The sequence below is a fragment of the Monodon monoceros genome, unplaced genomic scaffold (genome assembly GCF_005190385.1).
Source record: "Monodon monoceros isolate NGI ecotype Baffin Bay Population unplaced genomic scaffold, NGI_Narwhal_1 Super_Scaffold_15, whole genome shotgun sequence".
NCBI lineage: Eukaryota > Metazoa > Chordata > Mammalia > Artiodactyla > Monodontidae > Monodon > Monodon monoceros.
In genome coordinates, this window is record NW_021703771.1 from 559,585 (window position 1) to 583,938 (window position 24,354).

Sequence of the window (24,354 nt, forward strand, 5' to 3'; positions counted from 1 at the left end):
TTATTATGTACGTTAGTTATTTTTCAGGAAAAGGCTGAACTTTAGTTTTGAATTGTCTATAATGTTACCTAGAAATTCAATTTAATATTACTCTGCTTTGGGTGAAAAAGCATAGAGTCATATAAAATTAAGAGCCTGGGACTAGGTCAAGGATAGAGGAAAACTTCTTAAACACTGTTGAAAAGTATGTTACAAAACCACATCTTTGGGCTTCCCTGGTGGTGCAGTGGTTGAGAGTCTGCCTGCCGATGCAGGGGACATGGGTTTGTGCCCCGGTCCGGGAAGATCCCACATGCCGCGGAGCAGCTAGGACTGTGAGCCATGGCCACTGAGCCTGCGCGTCCGGAGCCTGTGTTCCACAACGGGAGAGGCCACAACAGTGAGAGGCCTGCGTACCGCAAAAAAACAAAAAAAACCCAAACACATCTTTTTCCTTTAAAAAGAAGATTCTTATTGAGATTAGACCAGAATTACAAAAACTGTCAAAAAGAATAAAATTCTCCTTAAACTTCTGCTGTTACTGGAGCTAAATGTCCATGAGTGGAAACATTAATATTTTTAAATAGTTCTATTGAGGTGTAGTTTACATACCATATATTCACGTCTTTTAAGTTCAGGGAGCCATAATTTTAATGTCATTATATAATAGTCACAAGAGCTGTTTCTGACTCTACAGTAATGCTTCACATGTAGTTAATATACTAAGCATTTTGTTGTTATATCAATAAGATGATCCCAAACATTGGTCACAATTTTGGTGAGAAAGACTTTAGGATCTTGTTAGGAAACGTGTCAGTGGTATCACTCCCGTCGTACATTATTACTCAAGTCTACTTTTTATTCAGATCAAGACTCTCCTGTTAGGCTGTGAGACACAACTTTCCACCCACACAGGAACTCATGAAATCTCCAGGGTATGTGTTATCAGGGAAGGTACTTCCAACTTGGAGAAAATACAAAATGCCATTTGAAGGTATATCTTTAACATTGTTTTTTAAAAATTAAGAACAAATGAACAGATTACATCCAGCAGATAAAGAGCTTTTGTTACATTATCTTAAAAATGGTCCTTACTGTTTAGGTTCTGTAGAGAATATTGACTCAGAGACTGAAGATTTGGTTTTGGGTCCTGTGGAACTACTTACAAGGCTCTCAGGCCTCATCTTGGTTCACTCATAATCTCTGGGGCTTAGTGTCCCATCAGTGATATTGGGACCAGGATAATTGCCCTGACTAATTTAGAGAGTTTTAATTAGGAGCAATGGAAATAATGTAAGGAAAAAGTTCTTTGTTAGCCACAAAGTGCTGGTCAATTGTAAGGCATTACTTTTGTTATCACAAATCAAGAAAATGTTCTTTATTAATCAAAATCATTTGCAAATAGTTCTAAGTGTCTATCTGAAACTTGAGTCCCCCTAAAATCGAGCTCCTCTGCTGAGTTTGCAGTTCACCTCTCTATCCAAAATGTTGTTCCCTTTCTTGTCCAATCCTATTCCCCTCAAGATTGAGGAGTATCAAAGAAAAGGGGATTAAACTGAGCGGGACACTGTGGGGCCCTTCTGGGGCCCAAAACCTTTCCATGTCCCTTGTTTCTTGCTTGTAGGAAAAAGACTTTCAGTCTCTTTGGCCTCCCCTGAGTTCCAAAGGGTAGATTCAAAGAGTTACTAATTAGTAGAGTGAGGAAATGCAGAAAGAAGCAACAGTGCAGGATAGGGCAGGGTCCTGGTTCTTCCTTGGGTGATATACATAACAACCTGACACATGTCTCTGAGTTCTTCTACAGGAACTAAGGCTCCCACCCAGGTGGAGGATGGTAACTCCAGGTTGAGCACAAGCATGGGGACCCAGACTGGTTGGAACCAGAAAGCCAATGACTGAGATACCTGGGACACCACCCTGTTACCTCACCACCAACCAATCAGAAGAAAGTCACACACCCTGCAGCCCTCCCACAAATTTTGCCTGTAAAAATTCTTACCCCAAAATTGATTTTGGCAGGTGAGAGGACCTTGGTTCTTGTCTTCTCTGGAGAAAGAATTCCACAAAGAGACCAAGGTTATAAGGCAGAGTTTATTAGAAGCACAGTACGTGTGGGAGAGTGCACCAAGAAGCAGTTTATTTAGGGCAGGAGTGAAAGTTACACACTTGGAGAAGAAGAGCATGGATGTCCTCGAGAGTGAGGAACACACGATAGGGACAGCCTAGGTTGTTAATATGGGGTTAATCTTCCAGATTTAGATGAGGGTGCCTGCCCTTTCCCTCCCCTGTGATCACATTGTCTGCAGTTTCTTATTTGGGCTTCCACCAGGCCCCATTTTGAATCCTTCCCATGAGCACATAAGCGAAAACCCACGGGGTGGAGGTGGGTAAAAACTGCCATGCTAATGATACTATAATGATATTACAATGTGTCCAAGGCTACTAGAGGACAGCTAGAGATGCCCTCTGTGTGTGTGTCAGGCTGGGAAACCTCCTTGACCACAAGAATGTGGAGGCTGAGGTGGTCCTCCTCATCTTTCCTCTGTTTAGGGCTCATCATACTAATAGTAGTTTATCTCAAAGGGTCAGCATGAAACCTGCTGCAACAGATTAACCTGAAGCCTATCTATCTCTTACCGCAAAGTGCATGCTCCACAATTTTCATGGTCAGAGTTTCTTGCTCAGATGTTACAGATTTTCTGTTTCAGACGCCATTTCTCCTTGTGTCATGGCCTCATTTAGTGCAAAACTGGGAGATGGCTTTGCCTTCTGCCTAATGTCTATATATAAGGAGGCTGTTCTTGGACCTGGCTCCAGCTTTCCTGCCTCCAAACCATTGGAGAGTTTGGGCATTTTGAGCATGAGCTGCCCGTTCTCCTTGCTTGGCCTTGCAATAAACCTTTCTCTGCTCCAAACTTGGGTTTGTTTGGCCTCCATGTGCATTGGGCACGTGAACTTGGGTTGACAACATATCTAAACTTGGTGCTATATATTCAGGATAAACACATGTGGCTCTGAAATGGACACCCGTAGGGCCTTTGTTCCATAGGGATAATGAAGAGCTGGGATGGATCTCCTGCCTTCACCTTCAACTCCATGTGCTTTCTTCCTGCCACTTCCCATTCTGAATTATTACATTCTTTATTATTAGCAGTTTATTTATTATCACATTAAAAAATAACAAAAACACCTAGTAAGTCACCTGAAGAATAACCATATTTCTTTAGATAAAATGAGGTAAATTTGTGCCTCTAAATAAGCTTAAAAATAAATAAATAATTAAGCTTAGTTATGGGACAAATAGACTGCATAAGTTGTAAAGCAAGTAAAAAGTTTTGGTAAAAATTGTAAATAAGTAAAGGTAAAATCATAATGGTAAAGCTAATGCCAAAAAATATTGTTTTCTGATGGTAGCATCACAAGCCTCAGGGCTTGTCCCTAGCACTTCCATGGACTTGATCAAGCTATACATGTTTTTCTTAAAAATTTTCCATAAAATTCAGCTAACAGTTTTAACATATTACAAAGCACATTAGGTATCTTGGACATCCCGAAGCATAGCAAGCTTATTTATACTTGGTTTGGATTAATTAAACTTGACTCCCTACAAGACCTCCTGCCACAATCTCATATTCAGTAGATCACGAAACACCATGAATATTTCTCTGCAATATCTTCTAAATTAATTTTTAATTCCCTTGTCTATGGTTATTTTGGATTTCCAAATCTGTCTCCCAGTAACTCCCCAATATACCCATCCTGCAAAGGGATGTTGAGATAACTTGCATACATCTGTCTTTACCATGGCTCTTTCCTGCTCAGGAACTGTCTGCATCTCATTCTTGATATAAATCAAATCTGTTACCTTTCATGTAAGTTTTGCATCCTTCTATACTTCCTCTGTCCCATTTCTCATAGCCAATCAGTAGACTATCCAGTTTAGTCAATTTGGCTTCATTAACGTGAGCATGGGGTCACCATGCTTGTCCTTCCATTTGTATGTTTGCTTAGAACTTTTGGAATTAAGATTCCTTCTACTTTTTCATTGATTCATTAGTTGAACGAATACTTAATGAATGCCTGTTCCATGCTAGGCACTCTTCTAGGTATGAAGATACACTGGTAATATGAGAGATCAGGCCCATTCTCAGGGAAAAATAATAGCCAATATATAAACAAACAATAAATAAACAAAATAGGACAATGATATATTATGGAGAAAGTAAAATATGATAATGTGATAGAGAATGATCGGAGGGAGGGATAGTTTTGGGCTGGTCTAAGGGAGTCCCATTCTGAGGAGGTGAGACAATGGCAAGAAGGAGGCAGCCGGATGGAGACTGAAGGCGAAGGTCCTCCAGCTGGAAGACATAGCATGAAGGTCTAGAAACAGAAATGAGCTTGGTGTGTTCAAAAGATAAAAGTAGGTTAACTGTAGTGAGTGAGGAGGAAGAGAGATGGTCTGAGGGGGGCGGGGCCAGATCATGTAGGGCTTTATAGCTCATGAGGAAGGGTTTAGTTATTTTACATGTCCTGAGAAGTCACTGGAGTGCTTTTGGTAAGAAACAGGAAGATCTAGTGATCATCTCCTCCCCCCCGCATCCTATGTGCTTTCTCTCCAGCCCAAGGTACAGTGATGATCAGTTCTTTGAACTTTGCACTTTGTTTTTGATCATCTTCTAGTGTGGAGGTGGAGGGGAACTGTTTGGGGCTTTCTAAACTACGTGTGCTCTCCCCTGTCTTCCAGGGGAGCCTCTGATTCCCCACTGCCCCACTCTTTGCAATCAGCCAGTGTTAGCAGTGAGTCATACCTTCTGATGTGTCCTGGGAGAAAAACTTTGACAAATCAGTTTTCTATCCATCTCACGCGTGTATGAGACATAGAAATGTATGAGTAGCCACAGTGAAAGGAACTGAAGGACAGAGAGCTTCCTTCCTCTTTATTTGGTGTATTCCCGGAGCCCATCATATACCACTTATGCACGAGGACATGCTCAACGAAGTAACTTATTTATAAGACAACATTCCTTTGTTTATTTTCTTCCCACCCAACAGACACATTTTGTTTTATATTAAAGTAGTTCAGAAACCAAACTGTACAGCTTTGCTGGGGTCCACCTAGAGAGGAGAGGCTCCTTTCTAAGGGAGCCCAAACCCAAATATAAAAGCAAATCACAAATGTGAGCCCTTGTAAACCCATGTATGGCGAACCTCTCTGGCAACACTCTCAACACCATGAATTTAAGATAGTCTATTTTTTCCTGTAATGAGATGTAGTGATTCATTTTCATTATCATAAATGCTGTGCTGATCCATTTCTAGTTGCCTTTATCTGTCCCCCAGTCATCTAGCAAGTCTCCATAAAAATATTTTAAATAAGTGTCAGTTTGTGTTCCTAGTTTGCGCGAGTAGAGGACCAGGTAGAATGCAAACAACTTGCCACATTCTTTCCTAATAATGTCACACTTACTAAACAGTCGATCCCTGCTCCACACACGTGCCACCATTGCCACATTTCATCAAGTGACAGGGAGAAGCATCACACTGGCCAACGCTGCGCCCAGCATTCGGGTGGCCCTCAGGCGTCCCCAGGCTTCTGAAATGGCCATTCTTCTTAGTGCGAACTTGCAGAGTAAAAATACAACCTTGAAAAGAGAAAAAAATACTTCAGTTTAAAAAATGGAAGAAATGGATAAAACAAGAAGACAATTATTTTTCATTTTTAAAGGAATATTTTTCAAAATAAAGTAATACATGTTAATTTAATGAAAAAAAAACAGAAGCACAGGGTGAAAAATAAAGTCATCTACCATATCACCACTCCAGAGAAAACAGTTATTAACATTTTGAGAAATATATATATATATATATATACACACATATACATATATATACAGAGTTTTTTCTATGCTTAGTTGTATTTTCTTTTAAACAAAAGTAGAATCTTGCATGAAATATTTAATATATATATTGTACCAAAAATTTGTAGAGCATAAATACCTTTAACTCTTTTCTCATAGCATTAACTATTTTTAAATGATAGCATAATAGTCTCTTAGATCATAATATACTTAAATTTCAATTATTGAACTATTGACTCATTTCTTTTTTTTGGTATTAAAAATAATGCTATAAGAAATGTATTACATGTATACCATGTGCATTTGCTAAGTATTTCCTTAGTATACATTTCCAGAAGGAAAACTACTGGGGTAACAGATATGGGTGCTTTGCAGCGTGCCCAAGTGTCATGGATATTTTGCACAGTTATGTCTCCCGCACCAAACACAGGGACACCCGCCTCTTCACAGGCACCACAATGCAAGACTTTATTGTCTGCTTTATTTTTAAAGGAAATAAATAATAAAATGCCTTTGCTATTTTTATTTTTTAAGATCTTTATTGGAGTACAATAAAGTACAACATTGCTTTACAATGTTGTGTTAGTTCCTGCTGTATAAAAAAGTGAATCAGCTATAAGTATACATATATTCCCATATCCCCTCCTTCTTGCATCTCCCTCCCACCACTCTAGGTGGTCACAAAGCACCAAGGTGATCTCCCTGTGCTATGCAGCTGCTTCCCACTAGCTATCGATTTTGCATTTGGTACTGTATATATGTTAATGCTAGTCTCTCACATCGTCCCAGCTTACACTTCCCCCTCCCTGTGTCCTCAAGTCCATTCTCTGCATCTGCGTCTTTATTCCTGTCCTGCCCCTATGTTTGTCAGAACCATTTTTCTTTTTTTTTTAGATTCCATATATATGTGTTAACATACGGTATTTGTTTTCCTCTTTCTGATTTACTTCACTCTGTATGACAGACTCTAGGTCCATCCACCTCACTACAAATAACTCAATTTTTTTTCGTTTTATGGCTGAGTAATATTCCATTGTATATATGTGTCACATCTGCTTTATCCCTTCATCTGTCGATGGACACTTAGGTTGCTTCCATGCCCTGGCTATTGGAAATAGTGTGCAATGAACATTATGGTGCATGACTCTTTTTTTTTTTTTTTTTGCACGGGCCTCTCACTGTTGTGACCTCTCCCGTTGCGGAGCACAGGCTCCGGATGCACAGGCTCAGCGGCTATGGCTCATGGGCCCGGCCGCTCTGCAGCATGTGGGATCTTCCCGGACTGGGGCATGAACCCGTGTCCCCTGCATTGGCAGGCCAACTCTCAATGACTGCGCCACCAGGGAAGCCCTACATGACTCTTTTTGAATTATGGTTTTCTCAGGGTATATGCCCAGTAATGGGATTGCTGGGTCATATGGCAGTTCTATTTGTAGTTTTTTAAGGAACCTCCATATTGTTCTCCATAGTGGCTATATCAATTTACATTCCCACCAACAGTGCAAGAGGGTTCCCTTTTCTCCACACCCTCTCCAGCATTTATTGTTTGTAGACTTTTTGATGATGTCTATTCTAAGCAGTGTGAAGTGATATCTCATTGTATTTTTGATTTGCATTTCTCTAATAATTAGTGATGTTGAACATCTTTTCATGTGTTTGTTGGTCATCTGTATGTCTTCTTTGGAGAAATGTTCATTTATATCTTCCATCTATTTTTTTGATTGGGTTGATTTTTTGATATTGAGTGGCATTAACTGCTTGTATACTTTGGAGATTAATCCTATGTCAGTTGCTTCATTTTGCAAATATTTTCTCCCATTCTTAGGGTTGTCTTTTCATCTTGTTTATGGTTTCTTTGCTGTGCAAAAGCTTTTAAGTTTCATTAGGTCTCATTTGTTTATTTTTGTTTTGATTTCCATTTCTCTAGGAGGTGGGTCAAAAAGGATCTTGCTATGATTTACGTCATGGAGTGTTCTGCCTATATTTTCCTCTAAGAGTTTTATAGTCTCGGGCCTTACATTTAGGACTGTAATCCATTTTGAGTTTATTTTTGTATACAGTGTTAGGGAGTGTTCTAATTTCATTCTTTTACATGTAGCTGTCCAGTTTTCCCAGCACCACTTATTGAAGAGGCTGTCTTTTCTCCATTGTATATTTTTGCCTCCTTTATTGAAAATATGGTGATCATATGTGTGTGGGTTTATCTCTGAGCTTTCTATCCTTTTCCATTGATCTATACTTCTGTTTTTGTGCCAGTACCATACTGTCTTGATTACTGTAGCTTTGTAGTATAGTCTGAAGTCAGGGAGCCTGATTCCTCCAGCTCTGTTTTTCGTTCTTAAGATTGCTTTGGCTATTTGGGGTCTTTTGTGTTTCCATACAAATTGTGAAACTTTTTGCTCTAGTTCTGTGAAAAATGCCATTGGTAGTTTGATAGGGATTGCATTAAATCTGTAGATTGCTTTGGGTAGTAGAGTCATTTTCACAATGTTGATTCTTCCAATCCAAGAACATGGTATATCTCTCCATCTATTTGTATCATCTTTAATTTCTTTCATCAGTTTGTTATAATTTTCTGCATACAGGTCTTTTTTCTCCCTTAGGTAGGTTTTTTCCTAGATATATTATTCTTTTTGTTGCAGTGGTAAATGGGAGTGTTTCCTTAATTTCACTTTCAGACTTTTCATCATTCGTGTATAGGAATGCAAGAGATTTCTGTGCATTAATTTTGTATCCTGCTACTTTACCAAGTTCATTGATTAGCTCTAGTAGTTTTCTGGTAGCATCTTTGGGATTCTCTATGTATAGTATCATGTCATCTGCAAACAGTGACAGTTTTTCTTCTTTTCCAATTTGGATTCCTTTTATTTCTTTTTCAAGATGCTTGATATGACTTCAATTTTCTTAAATTGACTGAGGCTTGATTTGTGACCCAATATGATATCCTAGGGAATTTTCCATGAGCACTTGAGAAGAAAGTATATCCTGTTGTTTTTGGATGGAATGTCCTATAAATATCAATTAAGTCCATCTTGTTTAATGTACCATTTAAAGCTTGTGTTTCCTTATTTATTTTCATTATGGATGATGTGTCCACTGGTGAAAGTGAGGGATTAAAGTCCCATACTATTATTGTGTTGCTCTCAATTTCCCCTTTTATGGCTGCTAGCATTTGCCTTATATATTGAAGTGTCCTATGTTGGATGCATAAATAATTACAGTTGTTATATCTTCTTCTTGGATTTATCCCTTGATCATTATGTAGTGTCCTTCTTTGTCTCTTGTAATAGTCCTTATTTTATAACCTATTTTGTCAGATACGAGAAGTGTTACTCCAACTTTCTTTTGATTTCAATTTGCATGGAATATCTTCTTCCATCCCCTCACTTTCAGTCTGAATGAGTCCCTAGGTCTGAAGTGGGTCTCTTGTAGACAGCATATGTATGGGTCTTGTTTTTGTACCCATTCAGCCAGTCTATATCTTTTGTTTGGAGCATTTAATCCATTTACATTTAAGGTAATTATCAATATGTATGTTCCTATTACCATTTTCTTAACCGTTTGGGGTTTGTTTTTGTAGGTCTTTTCCTTCTCTTGTTTTTCCTGCCTAGAGAAGTTCCTTTAGCATTTGTTGTAGTGCTGGTTTGGTGGTGCTGAATTCTCTTAACTTTTGCTGTCTGTAAAGGTCTTAATTTATCCTTTGAATCTGAATGAGATCCTTGCTCAGTAGAGTAATCTTGGTTGTAGGTTCTTCCCTTTCAACACTTTAAATATGTCTTGCCACTCCCTTCTGGCCTGTAGAGTTTCTGCTGAAAGATCAGCTGTTAACCTTATGGGGATTCCCTTGTATGTTATTTTTTGCTTTTCCCTTGCTGCTTTTAATATTTTTTCTTTGTACTTTATTTTTGATAGTTTGATCAATATATGTCTTGGTGTATTTCTCCTTGGATATATCGTGCATGGGACTCTCTGTGCTTCCTGAACTTGATTTACTATTTCCTTTCCCATGTTAAAGAAGTTTTCAACTATAATCTCTTCAAATATTTTCTCAGTCCCTTTTCTTTCCTCTTCTTCTTCTGAGACCCCTCTAATTCAAATGTTGGTGTGTTTAGTGTTATCCCAGATGTCTCTGAGAGTGTCCTCAATTCTTCTTGTTCTTTTTTCTTTATTCTGCTCTGTTGCAGTTATTTCATCTCTTTTATCTTCCAGGTCACTTATCAGCTCTTCTGCCTCAGGTTTTCTGCTATTGATTTCTTGTAGAGAATTTTAAATTTCATTTATTGTGTTGCTCATCGTTTTTTGTTTGCTCTTTAAATCTTCTAGTTCCTTGTTAAAACTTTCTTGTATTTTCTCCATTCTATTTCCAAGGTTTGGGATCATCTTTACTGTCATTACTGTGAATTATTTTTCAGGTAGACTGCCTGTTTCCCTTCATTTGGTCCATCTGGTGGGTTTTTACCTTGCTTCTTCATCTGCTGCATATTTCTCTGTCTTCTCATTTTGTTTAATTTACTGTGTTTGGGGTCTCCTTTTCACAGGCTGCAGGTTTGTAGTTCCCGTTGTTTTTGGTGTCTGCCCCCAGCGGGTGAGATTGTTTCAGTGACTTGTGTAGGCTTCCTGGTGGAGGGGACTGGTGCCTGTGTTCTGGTGGTGGGGCTGGATCTTGTCTTTCTGGTGGGCAGGACCACATCTCGTCCTGCGATTTGGGGTGTCTCTGAACTTAGTATGGTTTTAGGCAGCCTCTCTGCTAATGGGTAGGGTGTTTTCCTGTCTTGCTAGTTGTTTGGCCTGGGCTATCCAGTACTGGAGCTTGCTGGCTGTTGGGTGGAGCTGGGCCTTAGCACTGAGGTGGAGATCTCTGGGAGAGCTCTTGCCGATTGATATTACGTGGGGATGGGAGGTCTCTGCTGGTCTAGTTTGCTGAACTCAGCTCTGCCACCTCAGAGACTCAGGCCTGACACCAAGCCAGAGCACCATGACCTTGCCAGCCACAAGGCTCAGAAGAAAAGGGAGAAGAAAAGAAAGAAAAATAAATAAATAAAATTATTAAAATTAAAATATATAATAATAAAAATAATTTTAAAAAAGAAGAGGGCAACCAAACCAATAAACAAATCCACCAATGATAACAAGGGCTAAACACTATACCTAGGATAAACATAAAATCAGAAACAAATCAGTTGCAGACAGCAAACCCCATGTCTACAATTGCTCCCAAAGTCCACCTCCTCCATTTGGGATGATTCGTTGTCTATTCAGGTATTCCACAGATGCAGGGTACATCAAGTTGATTGTGGGGTTTTAATTCACTGCTCCTGAGGCTGCTGGGAGAAATTTCCCTTTTTCTTCTTTGCTCGCACACCTCCTGGGGTTGAGCTTTGGATTTGGCCCCAGCTCTGTGTGTAGGTTTCCCTCAGGCATCTGTTCCCACCCAGACGGGATGGGGTTAAAGCAGAGGCTGATTAGCGGGCTCTTGCTCATTCAGGCCAGGGGGAGGGAGGGGTACGGTAGTCATAATTGGAATGCAGGGTGAGGCTGCGGCAGCATAGGCTGGCATGACATTGCAACAGCTGTGTGTTCTCCCAGGGAATTTGTCCCTGGATCACAGGACCCTGGCAGTGGCGGGCTGACCAGGCTCCTGGGAGGGGAGGTGTGGATAGTGACCTGTGCTTGCACACAGGCTTCTTGGTGGCTGCAGCAGCAGCCTTAGTGTCTCATGTCCATCTCTGGTGTCCACACCGATAGCGGCAGCTTGTGCCCATCTCTGGAGCTTGTTTAGGTGGTGCTCTGAATCCCCTCTCCTCGTGCACCCTGAAACAATGGTCTCTTGCCTCTCTGGCAGGTCCAGACTTTTTCTCAGACTCCCTCCCAGCTAGCTGTGGTGCACTAGCTCCTTTCAGGCTGTGTTGACACAGACAACCTCAGTCCTCTCCCTGGTGTCTGACCTCCGAAACCGGAGCCTCAGCTCCCAGTCCTCACCTGCCCTGGCAGGTGAACAGACAAGCCTCTCAGGCTGGTGAGTGCTGGTTGGCACTGATCCTCTGTGCAGGGATCTCTCTGCTTTGCCCTCTGCACCCCTGTTGCTGTGGGCTCCTCTGTGGCTCTGAAGCTTTCTCCCCACGTCCCCCGTTTCCACCAATGAAGGGGCTTCCTAGTGTATGGAAACTTTTCCTCCTTCAAAGCTCTCTCCCAGCAGTGCAGGTCCCATCCCTATTCTTTTGTCTCTGTTTTTTCTTTTGCCATACCCAGGTACATGGGGAGTTTCTTGGCTTTTGGAAAGTCTGAGGTCTTCTGCCAGCATTCAGTAGGTCTTCTGTAAGAGTTGTTTCACATGTAGATATTTTTTCTGATGTATTTGTGGGGAGGAAGGTGATCTCCATATCTTACTCCTATGCCATCTTGAAAGTCCCCTCCTTTTGCTATTTTTAATTAGGGTTGAAAGCCTTTCAATGATTTGTCATTTATAATTTTCCCTTTAAGTTGCTTATTATTTACTGTTTTTCTCTATCTACCTTTTGTCTATACCCCGTTAAACACTTATTTGAAAGACCTTTTTATATAATGAGCACATTAGCTGTTTGTCACATATTGTAAATACTTACTCCAGTTTAATATTTGCTATTTAATTTTGCTTATGGTGTTTTCTTTTTTATTTTTATGTGGAGAAGTTTATAATACTTATGTTGTCACATTTCTCTTTTTTTCTCTCAGAGATTTACCTTTGTACGTATCCTTAGAAAGTTCTTTTCCACACATATAATGTATGATCTTACTTATATGTGGAATGTAAAATTTGCTTTTTGCAGAGTGAAATGCACTCAGAGCAAAAATGTAGGTACAGGATGGAGTCAGGTGGCTCTGGGTTCAATTACAATCTCTGTCACATAATGGCTAGATGACCCAAATCTAGCTGTCAATTTTTCCACCTTTAAAATGAGAACAAATATAACTACTCCATGAGTTAAGAGGAGTAAGAAAATATACATGAACTCGTGGTATAATGCTGGCAATATGTAGGTCTTGTATTCCCTTCCACACTCTCACAAATTCACTATTTCCTTTATTAAAAAACATTTCCTTTCAGCAAAGATTGTGGGATGCTAATATTAAGTTTTTGTAGTTTTTATAATCCCACTCTGAAAAAAGCTTTGTTTAAATGACTGTAATATGTATTAATGTCTGAAGTGTTCATTTAAAACAATTTCTCTTTTATATGAATAAATAAAACACTTTTGTTATGAGGAACTGCTAAAATATGTTTTGGCTAAAAATGTAGCATTGCTATATTTAGAGAAACATTTGGCTAACACTAAGAGTTATATGTGTTTATTTCATAGAGAGATGCTTCATGTCAGTCAACATAAGATACAGAGTAAAGGCAATTACAGTGGAAGCCATTTGTAGAATATATATTGTATAATTTCATTCCTATTTATACAGCAGATTAAACGTAATCTGCTTAGTATAGTACCATGCACCAGGTATCCCATGCCTATATCTTGCATGTGATAAAGTGGGTATGAAAAAGACTTTTGGAGCTATGATATTGGAAAGACTGGTGAAGTTCAAAAGAAGTGATAGCTTTTTTTCTGACAGTAAGAGAATTTGTAAATTATTGCAGTGAACTCATTACTCTTCTCTTATGGGCTCTAGTTTGAAAAATCTCATGGAATTAAAAAAGAGAGAGAGAGGGACAGACAGACAGAGACAGAAAAAGAAAAGTTGAAATAGCCAGAAACTGCATATACTAATGGTATGGGGCATTTTCGGGCTGGAATAACATCTTTACAGCATTGTCAGTAAATCTGAATCTATTTTATGTCCACACTACTCAGTTGAGTAATGTTTAATAATCCCTGTATCAATGAACACTAGCTGCTGTGACACTAGAATAATCAATAGATAGGATAATAGATTTCCCCATGTTCATACTAGTCAAAAGTAATTTTTAATTCTACATCAGAATTAAATAGGTCTGACGGTGAAAGTAACAGATCTTAGAACACTGATGAAAGCTATGGTTCTCCTCTCCAGAAAAATGCACACACAATTGTGTGTGTGATTTCAGGAGACTGAGACACACTGAATCTTATCCATGAACCTCAGCCTGAGAACCCTATGCCTTTAGAGAAGAGGGAAGAATCCCTCTTATTAGGACAGGAAAACAGTAAGACCCTCTGTGCCTGGCATATGTAGATTTTTTTAATCTGGAGAAGGGTTAAATAACCTCCTCATGAACATGAAAGGCTATAGGGAGAATAATGGCTCATTAAAAACATTTCCAGAACAAAAGCAAAAGGGCTTGATCAACAGAAAGAATTTGTATTTTAGACTGAGAACTTCTGGATTAGATTTATGTATCTGGAGTGTTTAAAGAAATGTGAAAGCCTAGGTCAGATATTCTTTTACTGTGTGTGATTTAATCATCATTCTAAAGACAAATGTGATAATCTTAACCTAATTATTAAATTCTTCCATAAAACTTTGTATTTGCTTTGTTATGATTGATTAATATAGTGGCTTCCAAATCTGGGGAGGCTCATTGAAATGCAAATTTTTAGACCCTCATCATAGAGATTTCACTTAAGCAGGGTCCAGAAATCTATATTTTAAAGTCACCTTGTATCACTCTTTAAAGCCAGTGAGATCAGCTCTGGGGAATCAGGTTTATAGTACAGTTGTGATCTGGTCATGATGATAGGGTGGAACTACTTGTCTATAATTTGCAGTACATAATAAAGGCTAGTTTATGATGGAGGAGGTGCAGACATTGAGGAAGGGTTCAAGAGACAAATGATAAAATTAAGGGCTAAACTAAGGTCCTGGAGTTTCCATAAGACTGTGGATTAAGTGGCAATTCCAAGAACACCCGCCCAAGATTTTCATCCTAAGAAGCTTGGCATGCTTCCAGACCTGTCAATGTAGTTATTTCTGTCAGAAGAAGGGCCAGCTGTGTATGTGCTGAGTGTAGGCTCATTAACAGACTTAAGGAGAAAATGACAGGTATTGACGAAAGCCAGTCTTTGTTCTTGTTAACAAGATGTGAAGGAAAGTTCCTAATTGAAGGGGAAAAAAACAAGACAACAGGAAACCAGGAAATGTTAGACTTCGATAACTTTGAAAGCTTCAAGTCCTCTGACAGTAGGATGGAATACCACTAATAGCTAACATTTATTGTGTTTATCATGTACTGGTTTCTGGTATAAGCACTTAACATAATTATTTTACTTAATTGATTAACTTACAAGCACCCTATGGGGTAGGTTTTTGTTTTTTTTTTTTTACAGAGGAGAAAATGGAGGCTCAGAGAGTATAAATAACAGGCTAAAAGTCACACAGCTACTACCTGGCAGAGCCTGGATCTGAAGGCAGCGTGACTAGAGCCAGAGCCACGTCTGTGAGGCAGAGAAAGAGGAGCAAAGGTTTGACTGGAGCTGGGTCTCCTCCTACCGCTGGCACCATCATCGTTGCTAACATACTGAGAGCTCTAAGCTCTGTGCTCTCTCTCCGTTAGCTCACTCTTGGAACTAGAGAAGTGCTGTGATTGTCCCATTTTACAGCTGAGGCACAGTGAGTCACGAGGAGGTTGGTTGACTCACCAGGGTCATGGAGCTTGTAGGTGGCAGAGGGGACACATATCCAGACAGTTGGGTTCCAGAATCCACACTCGTATGCTTGATTATATCCAGAATATTTACAGAAGAAGTGTGTGTGGGAACAAATGACAACAGTTTTTGATGACCCCCAACAAGGTCTCTGTTTCATTGAGTGGAAGATGTGCTTTCTTTCACATTTATAAATTTACCCATTCTTTTCTTTGAATATAATGTTTTAAAAACTCATTGATTTGTTTTGCCCTTCAGATGATCTCCTGCAGTGAAAGAACTGTTGAGCATTGAGCATAGAGCCTTAATATGCTTTAAACTATTCTTTAAGACACTCTTCTGAGAATCAGCACAGATTATATATTCAAAGAAAAAGTTTCTTTGAGAGCCTTGGCAGAATGAACTAGTTTTACTGGAAACTGACCTTGTCTTATGTTGGATTAGCTGTGTTGTTTTCATGTTTCAAGTACATGGCCTCCTGCATCTGTGTTTAGGCAGAAGTCAGTGGGGGTGGGGAGAATGGGGTTGCCAGGCAGGCAGAGAACTCAAGTGCCCCAAATGCATCACATCTTGGTCCCTAAACCTGGGCTCCTGATGGAGAGTAGGCTGGTCATGGGTGAGTGGCTTAGGACACTACAACGAGCAGCCCCCTGGCCAAATATTCTGGGACTAGGAGCCACCAAAAAGCTTATTTTCACCAAATGTATTATTATAACAATTCAAAACATGCCTTTATGTGATAACTCCACTATGAATCAGCTTTATAGGGAAGGTCTGAGTCTATGTTCCTTTTTGAACACAGGAGACAGGCTATGGCAATACGATTGCTTGTCCAAGTGTGGTGTTTTCTCTTAATCCCCTTGGCCTCTGGTGACCTCCGTGGGCCATATCTTCGTGGTGTGGATAGGTGGCAGCCATCTGTCCATCATCTTTTATATCAAGTACATTCCAAAGTTAGATGGAGTTTCAATTTTTACTGTGACTCCATGAGGTCTACCCTACTTACTCTATATTAAAAAGCACCCTATATAAAAATGACACACAGGGCTTCCCTGGTGGCGCAGTGGTTGAGAGTCCACCTGCCGATGCAGGGGACACGGGTTCGTGCCCCGGTCCGGGAGGATCCCACATGCCGCGGAGCGGCTGGACCCGTGAGCCATGGCCGCTGGGCATGCGCGTCCAGAGCCTGTCCTCCACAACGGGAGAGGCCACAACAGTGAGAGGCCCATGTATGGCAAAAATGACCCACAATCCTGACCCCCCATATCATGCTCTACTTGTCCTTTTCCCCCCACATAATTTATTACCTTATACTACTATATAACTTATTTATTTACTATATTTAGTGTTTATTGTCTGTTCCCGCCCTTATCCAACTGGAATGTAAATTCATGAGTGCAGGAATCCTAGTTTTGTTCACTGAAACACCCTAACACCTAGTACATAGGCAGTTAAGTGATTAATAAACAGTGAATGAATGTTTTCCATTAAAATCTAACTGATCAAGTCTGATTAGAAAGCAATCCTCACTGCTGGTTTTAGAACTAGAAATATACTCTTTAAAAATTTTTTTCTTTTCTCAAATTTTGAGACAAGTAGGTATAGTGTAAAATCCGTCCATGTCTTACCTTGAAAGCCATTTTTAAAATCGGCTCCATTCGGCAGGAGATCTGGAGTGTATTCACTGTAGCCACCTACATAAAACTGACTGAAGACATTGAGACCAACCAGTTTTCCTGGAGAGATGATGGACTTATTTTGCTGATCATCTACCTTCAAAAGGAAAAAAATTCAAAGCTTATTAAAAAAGAAATTGATTCCCCAGGGTGAACTGTTAAGATACTCTTTCGTTATTTCCCATTAACTTGGCATGAAAACTTACGCACACCTGAATTTTGAAGAACTCATAAACACTTTACCACTTAATTCTCTGCTTCTTCGCTGGTGTCTGTACTATGATATAGCTAGCAGTCATGGTTCTGCATCTCAATCAACATCACAGTTCTTCAAAGATTAGGAGATGGCAGCCCGTTGGGCCTCCTCCATCTGGCCTTACCTCCCTCTCATATCCGTTCTCAAATGACCACCAGTCATTTATCAGCAAATGGAAACTGACCACGGCACCCAGCCCCCTTCTTAAATTTCTTGGTAGCTCTCCACAGCTCTCCAGATGCAAATCTAAACTATTTAGGTAAGTCCTTTGATGATACAGACCTTGTCTTTCTCCAGCCACACCTTTCACTTCCCTCGCCTGAAAACCACCAAGAACTACTGGTGTTCCTTAAGCCCACGCTCGCCATGCTTCTTTTTCTGAACTGCTATTTACGCCAGTGTCACCTCTTTTGAGAAGCATTCCCTGAGTCTTCTCTCTCACCTTGTTTATGTTAGTCATCCTCTAATTTATCCCCACACCACTTAACTGCAACACCCCCTAGTCTTCTGTTTTGTGTGCTAGTCTGTGAAATTCATGGGGGCAGGCTGCCCGGCTCTTTCACCTCTGTCCCTCAGCACAGATCTGATAATACAGCAGCATGCAGTAAGATTGTGGGACAGATGGAGGGATGACCCTTTACCTTCAGCCAGCCTGCTCGGAAGGACCTCCCCAGAAGGACCATGTGGATCCCATGACTCAGATCGAGGGGATCGCTGCTGACACTTGCTGTGCCAGATCCCAGGTTGTAACTGTAAACCACGCGGCCGCTACGCAGACCCACGGCCAGGAAGTCATCACCACTCAGCCCTGGAAGGAGAAAAGGCAGAGGGAAGGCCCACTGAGAGGAAACCCAGGAGGCTAGGCAGTTTCTTCACCCTCTGGCTCTGAGTCACAGACCCGAACAGTGAGTTATAACCCACACGTAACTTCTCATCTGCACTCAGGTGTGTGTGGAACTGCGTATTATTATCCAAAGCCACAGACTCTGTCTCAGCATGAGGGTTCTGGTCAACCCGGAGGAATGCTCAATAACTAAAACGTGGGAATTAAAACGTCCTTCTTGTCTAAATGAAATTAAGTATGTACTTCAGCATAATTAGAACTTCACAGTGGAGTAAAAAACTGCTTTGGTACTGAATGAGATTCAAATGATTGAGATAACGTAGCATCAGCTTTGAATTTCTCTCTGTGGTTTGAGGCGAGTATAAAGAAGATTTCTTTCTATAGTTGCAGAGTGTGTTCCAATTGTTCTGTTGCAAAAGCTCTCAACCACACCCCCATGACTAGTTCAAGGCTGGCTCTTTCTTCATTCCCTATTTGCCCTCTCCCTGCCCTAGTCCAGGGCCATTCATGCATCACACCGAGTTGCAGAACCCCGAACACTCAGGGTGCAGCTCATAGGGACCCATGGGGAAGGGCAGGTGGTTGGGAGAGTCCTGGCGTCGGGCACTAAGGGAAGATCCTGGAAGTAGGTTTGGTGGCTTTAGGAATGTCTGGGATGGTCAGTGGTGTGGGTACTTGCTGATGGGCAGTACACACATAGGTTAAGGCAGAGGTTCTAGAGCTCGATGGGGGCGAGAGGTCTATGGACAGCATAGAGAAAATACATCACCCTGTTTCTCAAAGGTGTGTTTGTGGACCTTAAAACTGAAGCTCGCTGGTCATAGAATTGAGGCAAGGACTTCTGCTTGGAGGAAGAATAAGGACCCCATAGAAGTAAGAAGTTTAATCACAGGGCAAAAAGCAGAAGTGAGTCCTTGGATGTGGGCAAATTTGGGTGTGTACAGCACCCCTCTGCATTTCTAAGGGTTGATACCTTGTCTGCTTCCTCGGCTTCTCTTGGTTGTTAGGCTGATAAAGGTAAAGGAGAGGAAAAAATCTGCAGGGCTCCCGTTTCCAGATAATGTAAGGAGGTGGGTTTCCTAAAGCACTTGAAAGCAGAAGACTGAAGTATTACTTAGAGATGCTTGAACTCTGCCTCTGCCTTTTTCATGGGTCTGCTGTGAACCCTGAGCTGGGTTATTTTGGAAGCGCCTTATGTGAGAGCCGTTGTTAAGCATGTCGGGAACTTCCAGCAAATCTCTCTCTCTCTCTCTCTGGTGATTTCTTCCCACCTGCAGTGCTGTGGCAGGTTAGCTGGGCTGAGAATTTAAAAATGGGGAGAACTTCCAGGGGAAAGCATACATTCAGGAAGGCAGTTAGAAAGGAGAGAAAGCACCCCTAGAGGCTGGAGGCAATGTCTCAGGAAGGTTTTGGAGTGCAGGCGGGAAAAGGGGTGGGGGAGAGAAGGGGACAGCAGGGTCCTCCTGTGGCTGCGAATGGGGCTCTTTGAGAGATTTTAGCGGCATCTGAATCGTCTTTGCAAATTGTTCAGGATGTTGGGATGGAGACGGTGTCCTGTGGACTGAGCTGGTGGTGGAAAAGCAGATCTACCTGAGCCTCACCCTTCTTTCCTTCCCGACCTGTTGCCATTCCTCTGTTCTGAGTCCCTGGCAGCCCATTTCATGCCAGAAACAACTTTACCCTCAAAGTCCTCACAGGGTTGGCTCAGGTGCCATGGGAAGTGGAGGAGAAGCAGCAGGGCGTCAGGGACAGTCATTGTAACAGTATGGGGAGAAGGTTAGGGCAGTTACAAGGAGGTGATTTTGAATTGGTTTCTGAGCTAACCCATAAAACGACCCAAAAGAATTTGCTAGGTGGGTGAGAAAAGGGGGGATGCAGAAGACGGATGTTTGAGGCTGAGGAAATAACTTTGCAAAACCCCAGGAGGGGCAAGGACATGGTATCCTTAGGGAGCTTCTGGGAGCTGGGTGGGGATGGCGTTAAGTGTATGTGTGGGAAAGAGACATGTACTTAAGGGCCTCTTATACTGCAGTGAATGGTTTAAATATTTTACTGGAGACTTTTTTTTACAGGAGACATGAAAGGATTTTGAATGAGAATTACATTAGATATGGCCTTTAGGGGACTCTCATAGCAGAGGTGCAGATAGAACTCAGAGGCAGGTAGTGAACCTCATTGGAAGGTCATCTAAGTGACTCGGGAGAGGCAAGATTAACGTCTAAATAGATCAAGGCAGTGGCAGAGGGGACAGACAAAAGGGGAGGAATTTGTGTGTGATTTGGAAAGAAACTTTGAAAGGATGGGTCCATTTGGAGTGAAGAGTTGAGAAAGAGGGAGGAGTTGGGGGCGGTTCTGAAGAGTCTGGTTTACAGAGCTGGGGGGTGGGGAATGGCCGGAGCCTGGAAAGGAGGGTCTGGGAAAGGAGGCTGACTCTAGTTTATAGATGCTTCTGCCCACAGACACATCCCAGGGTGCAGACGTGGAGATGCACTAGGAGGCAGGGATAAGGAGAGCCAGGGAGCAAATCAGACCATGAAGCAGATGACAGCATTGTATCTGCAAGCCATGGGTCTATTAGGGTTGCCTCTGCCACTCCTAATCTGGACCTCCCCTCAGCACCCTGGTGGTGACGACAGAGTAGATAAGGAAAGAAAAGCAGCTGACTACCAGGGCTGGTGCTGGGAAGGTGAACAGTATTTTAGGGACTTCAAATTGCTCTGAGGTGGTGTTTTGCAAACTAGGAAGTCCATCATGATCGCTCAGGGAGCTTATCAAAAATACAGATTCTAGAAGCTACCTTATACGACTTGTATGAGAATCTTTGAAGCTAGGTTCTGGAAATATTTCTTTTTTTAATAGGCTTCCCATCTGTTTATGAAGCCTGATGGATGTTAATAAATTTAGGAGGGTCAGGGCATGTGACCTGTGCTGTCACACAGGGCTTGGTGTTCAGAAGGACTTGATTTAATGCTCCACTGTCATGTCTTGAAATTCTTTGAACTGTGTTGTGAAAATGTCCATGAGACAACAGAGCATAAGCTGGAACACAGGCAATACACACACAACATGCATGTTTGTTGTTTCTTGCCACCCCGTTCATATGCAGTGTTTGTGACGTCTCATGAGAACAGAATTCCCCCAAAACTGGGATGTACTTAGGAGCTGGTGATGAGAGGGAAGGAATTAGAGTAATTATGCTGCAAGTGGTAAAAGAGGGAGGAAGGAACGATGGGAGTTAACTTTAGATGAAGAGCAGTTAAGAGTAACAAGACCTAGGAAGTGAATAAAAATACTTTTAGAATGTACAGAAAAAAACCAACACAAATTTGGTCTCTTTCTGGCTAGGAAGAAGAGATGTAACTCAGTTCCACAAATCCTGTTAAGCAGAGAGCTTTGAAGGGGTTGTGTTATGGTGAGTTGTAATTAACATTATAACAACTCATGATACTGGTTAGAGGAAATTTCATGGGTGAAGATGAGATGCTGAGGCCAGAATAGCATCTGGCCTCATCATAGGCAGAGGTCAGTGGAATGGAAGCAAGAGCTTCATCTAGGTGAGGAGAGGGATAGTGGCGAGGGCAACGATGATGGAGAATGGAAACAAAGTGAAGGATGCTGCCATGACATTTTGGAAGAAAAGACCAAAGAGGTTGAGACAAAGAGTTGCCAGGTCACTCGAACCTTCTCATATGGTCCTTAGAAGTGTGTGGTGCACTAGGGATGATGGTGGTGAAGGTCATAGATTCTAAATATATTGTATAAAATCTTGGGAAGGAAAATAAAACGCTTGTGTCATAGGCATGTGGTTATAATTAAGTTTATGGCATTTTGTTCCCTAAATTATTTAGAAGAGTTTATTGGATTTGTTTGTTTGTGGTTTGTTTCTTCTACTATTTATATCAGTGGTTCTCCAACCTGGCTGGACCTTCTTTTTTTTTTTTTTTTTTAACATCTTTATTGGAGTATAATTGCTTTACAATGGTGTGTTAGCTTCTGCTTTATAACAAAGTGAATCAGTTATACATATACATATATCCCCATATCTCTTCCCTGTTGCATCTCCCTTCCTCCCACCCTCCCTATCCCACCCCTCTAGGTGGATCCAAAGCACCGAGTGATCTCCCTGTGCTATGTGGCAGCTTCCCACTAGCTATCTATTTTACGTTTGGTAGTATATATATGTCCATGCCACTCTCTCACTTTGTCACAGCTTACCCTTCCCCCTCCCCATATCCTCAAGTCCATTCTCTAGTAGGTCTACGTCTTTATTCCCGTCTTGCCCCTAGGTTCTTCATGACCTTTTTTTTTTTTTTTAGATTCCATACATATGTGTTAGCATATGGTATTTGTTTTTCTCTTTCTGACTTACTTCACTCTGTATGACAGACTCTAGGTCCATCCACCTCACTACAAATAACTCAATTTCGTTTCTCTTTATGGCTGAGTAATATTCCATTGTATATATGTGCCACATCTTCTTTATCCATTCATCTGTTGATGGACACTTCCATATCCTGGCTATGGTAAATAGCGCTGCAATGAACATAGTGGCAAATGCCTTTTTTGAATTATGGTTTTCTCAGGGTATATGCCCAGTAGTGGGATTGCTGGGTCGTATGGTAGTTCTATTTTTAGTTTTTTAAGGAACCTCCATACTGTTCTCCATAGTGGCTGTATCAATTTACATTCTCACCAACACTGATTTAATCCACAGGCATGGACAGGAAGGGGAAATCTATTATATAGGAGGGAGGAAGGGTATAAAAGGTTTCCAATAGTAAGCCCAGGAAAAATGGTGCAGGTCAGTTTGACCTGAAGGAAAAAGAGAGATACAAAACAGAGAGAGAAAATAGGCAGAACAGTGCAACAATCCTTTCTGCCTTAGGGTAATTCTAGTGGAGTTCTTACCAGAAGAAACATGCAAACTAAGTAACAGTAATTAGAGATGGTCTAATTAGCTTCACCTGGAAAGAAGGCCTGGTGAAGAGTAGCTAGTAGCTGGAGCCATTGATTCATTAAGTCCTCAAAAGGAAGAATAAAACATGGATAAAAGCACTAACTCAGACCTGTGCATGGGAGAGAATTCCTGGGGGCACATGTCCTGCCGTTCCTCCCACTGATGCAGGTCAATCATGGGATGCTATAAACCATGAACATGACAGGCATGTGCTTTCATGTGGTCTGCTTGAAAGGACACCCCAGAAACAGATCCCATGGCCCAGGAAGAGGCAGAAGCCACTCTCAGGTGCCCTGTGTGGGATTCAGGACTATTTGGAGGGCTGTTCCTCGGATCGTTCTGAGGGAGCATTTGGGAGAAAAGATTCATATAGAGAGTGCTGTGGAAGCCTCGTGTATTTCAGCCCTCACCAGGTAATCTAAAGGTAAATATTGTGACTTTTAACAACACAGAAACATGATCATCCTCACTCAGCTGATAAAATAATCTTTTAAGTCCAATAGGAAAAAAAGAAATCTTTCTGAAGTGTTTTATTTGGGATGAAATTTTGATTTATTAGTAGAGAAAGAGTGGACATGACTTGTTATAATTTCTTCAAACTATTCTTCCAATATGGTAAACTATTATAATGTATTAAATGTAATTTACCTTGATAAAAATGATGGGGTTGGAACCAAAAGAGGTAAGCTGAGTCCCAGGTACCACAAGGAGAGGAGTGTTTAATCTTGGCCTCTTTGCTAATTTAACTTCTAGCTGCTCACTTCCTCATACCTCTCTTTTGAAAAATGGGAATGGTAATACTAATGCTTCATAGGATTGTTTCTAGCAATAACATAAAATGTTTTTCTTCCAGTTTTATTGAGATCTAATTGGCATACAGCACTGTGTAAGTTTAAGGTGTACAGCATACTGATTTGACTTACATACATCATGAAATGATTACACTAAATTTGTGAATATTCATCATGTCATGTAGATATAACATTAAAGAAATAGAAAAAAAATTATCCTTGTGATGAGAACTCTTAGGATTCACTCTCTTAACTACTTTTATGTGTAGGAGAGAGATCTTCAAGATGGCGGGGTAGTACGATGTGGAGATCACCTTCCTCCCCACAAATACATCAAGAATACGTCTACATGTGGAACGGCTCCTTCAGAACACCTACTGAACGT

General features: G+C 41.1%; 1 protein-coding gene across 1 annotated transcript in view; it reads right to left on the reverse strand.

The window, feature by feature from the left end:
* EYS (eyes shut homolog) overlaps positions 1 to 24,354 on the reverse strand; it is a 1,642,163-nt gene that overhangs the window by 57,468 nt on the left and 1,560,341 nt on the right. Inside the window, exons 36-38 of the mRNA XM_029223300.1 lie at positions 18,019 to 18,185; positions 17,074 to 17,218; positions 5,450 to 5,624 (exon numbers count right to left, since the gene is read on the reverse strand). Of these exons, the coding sequence (XP_029079133.1) occupies positions 5,450 to 5,624; positions 17,074 to 17,218; positions 18,019 to 18,185 (487 nt within the window). The remainder of the gene's footprint in view (positions 1 to 5,449; positions 5,625 to 17,073; positions 17,219 to 18,018; positions 18,186 to 24,354) is intronic.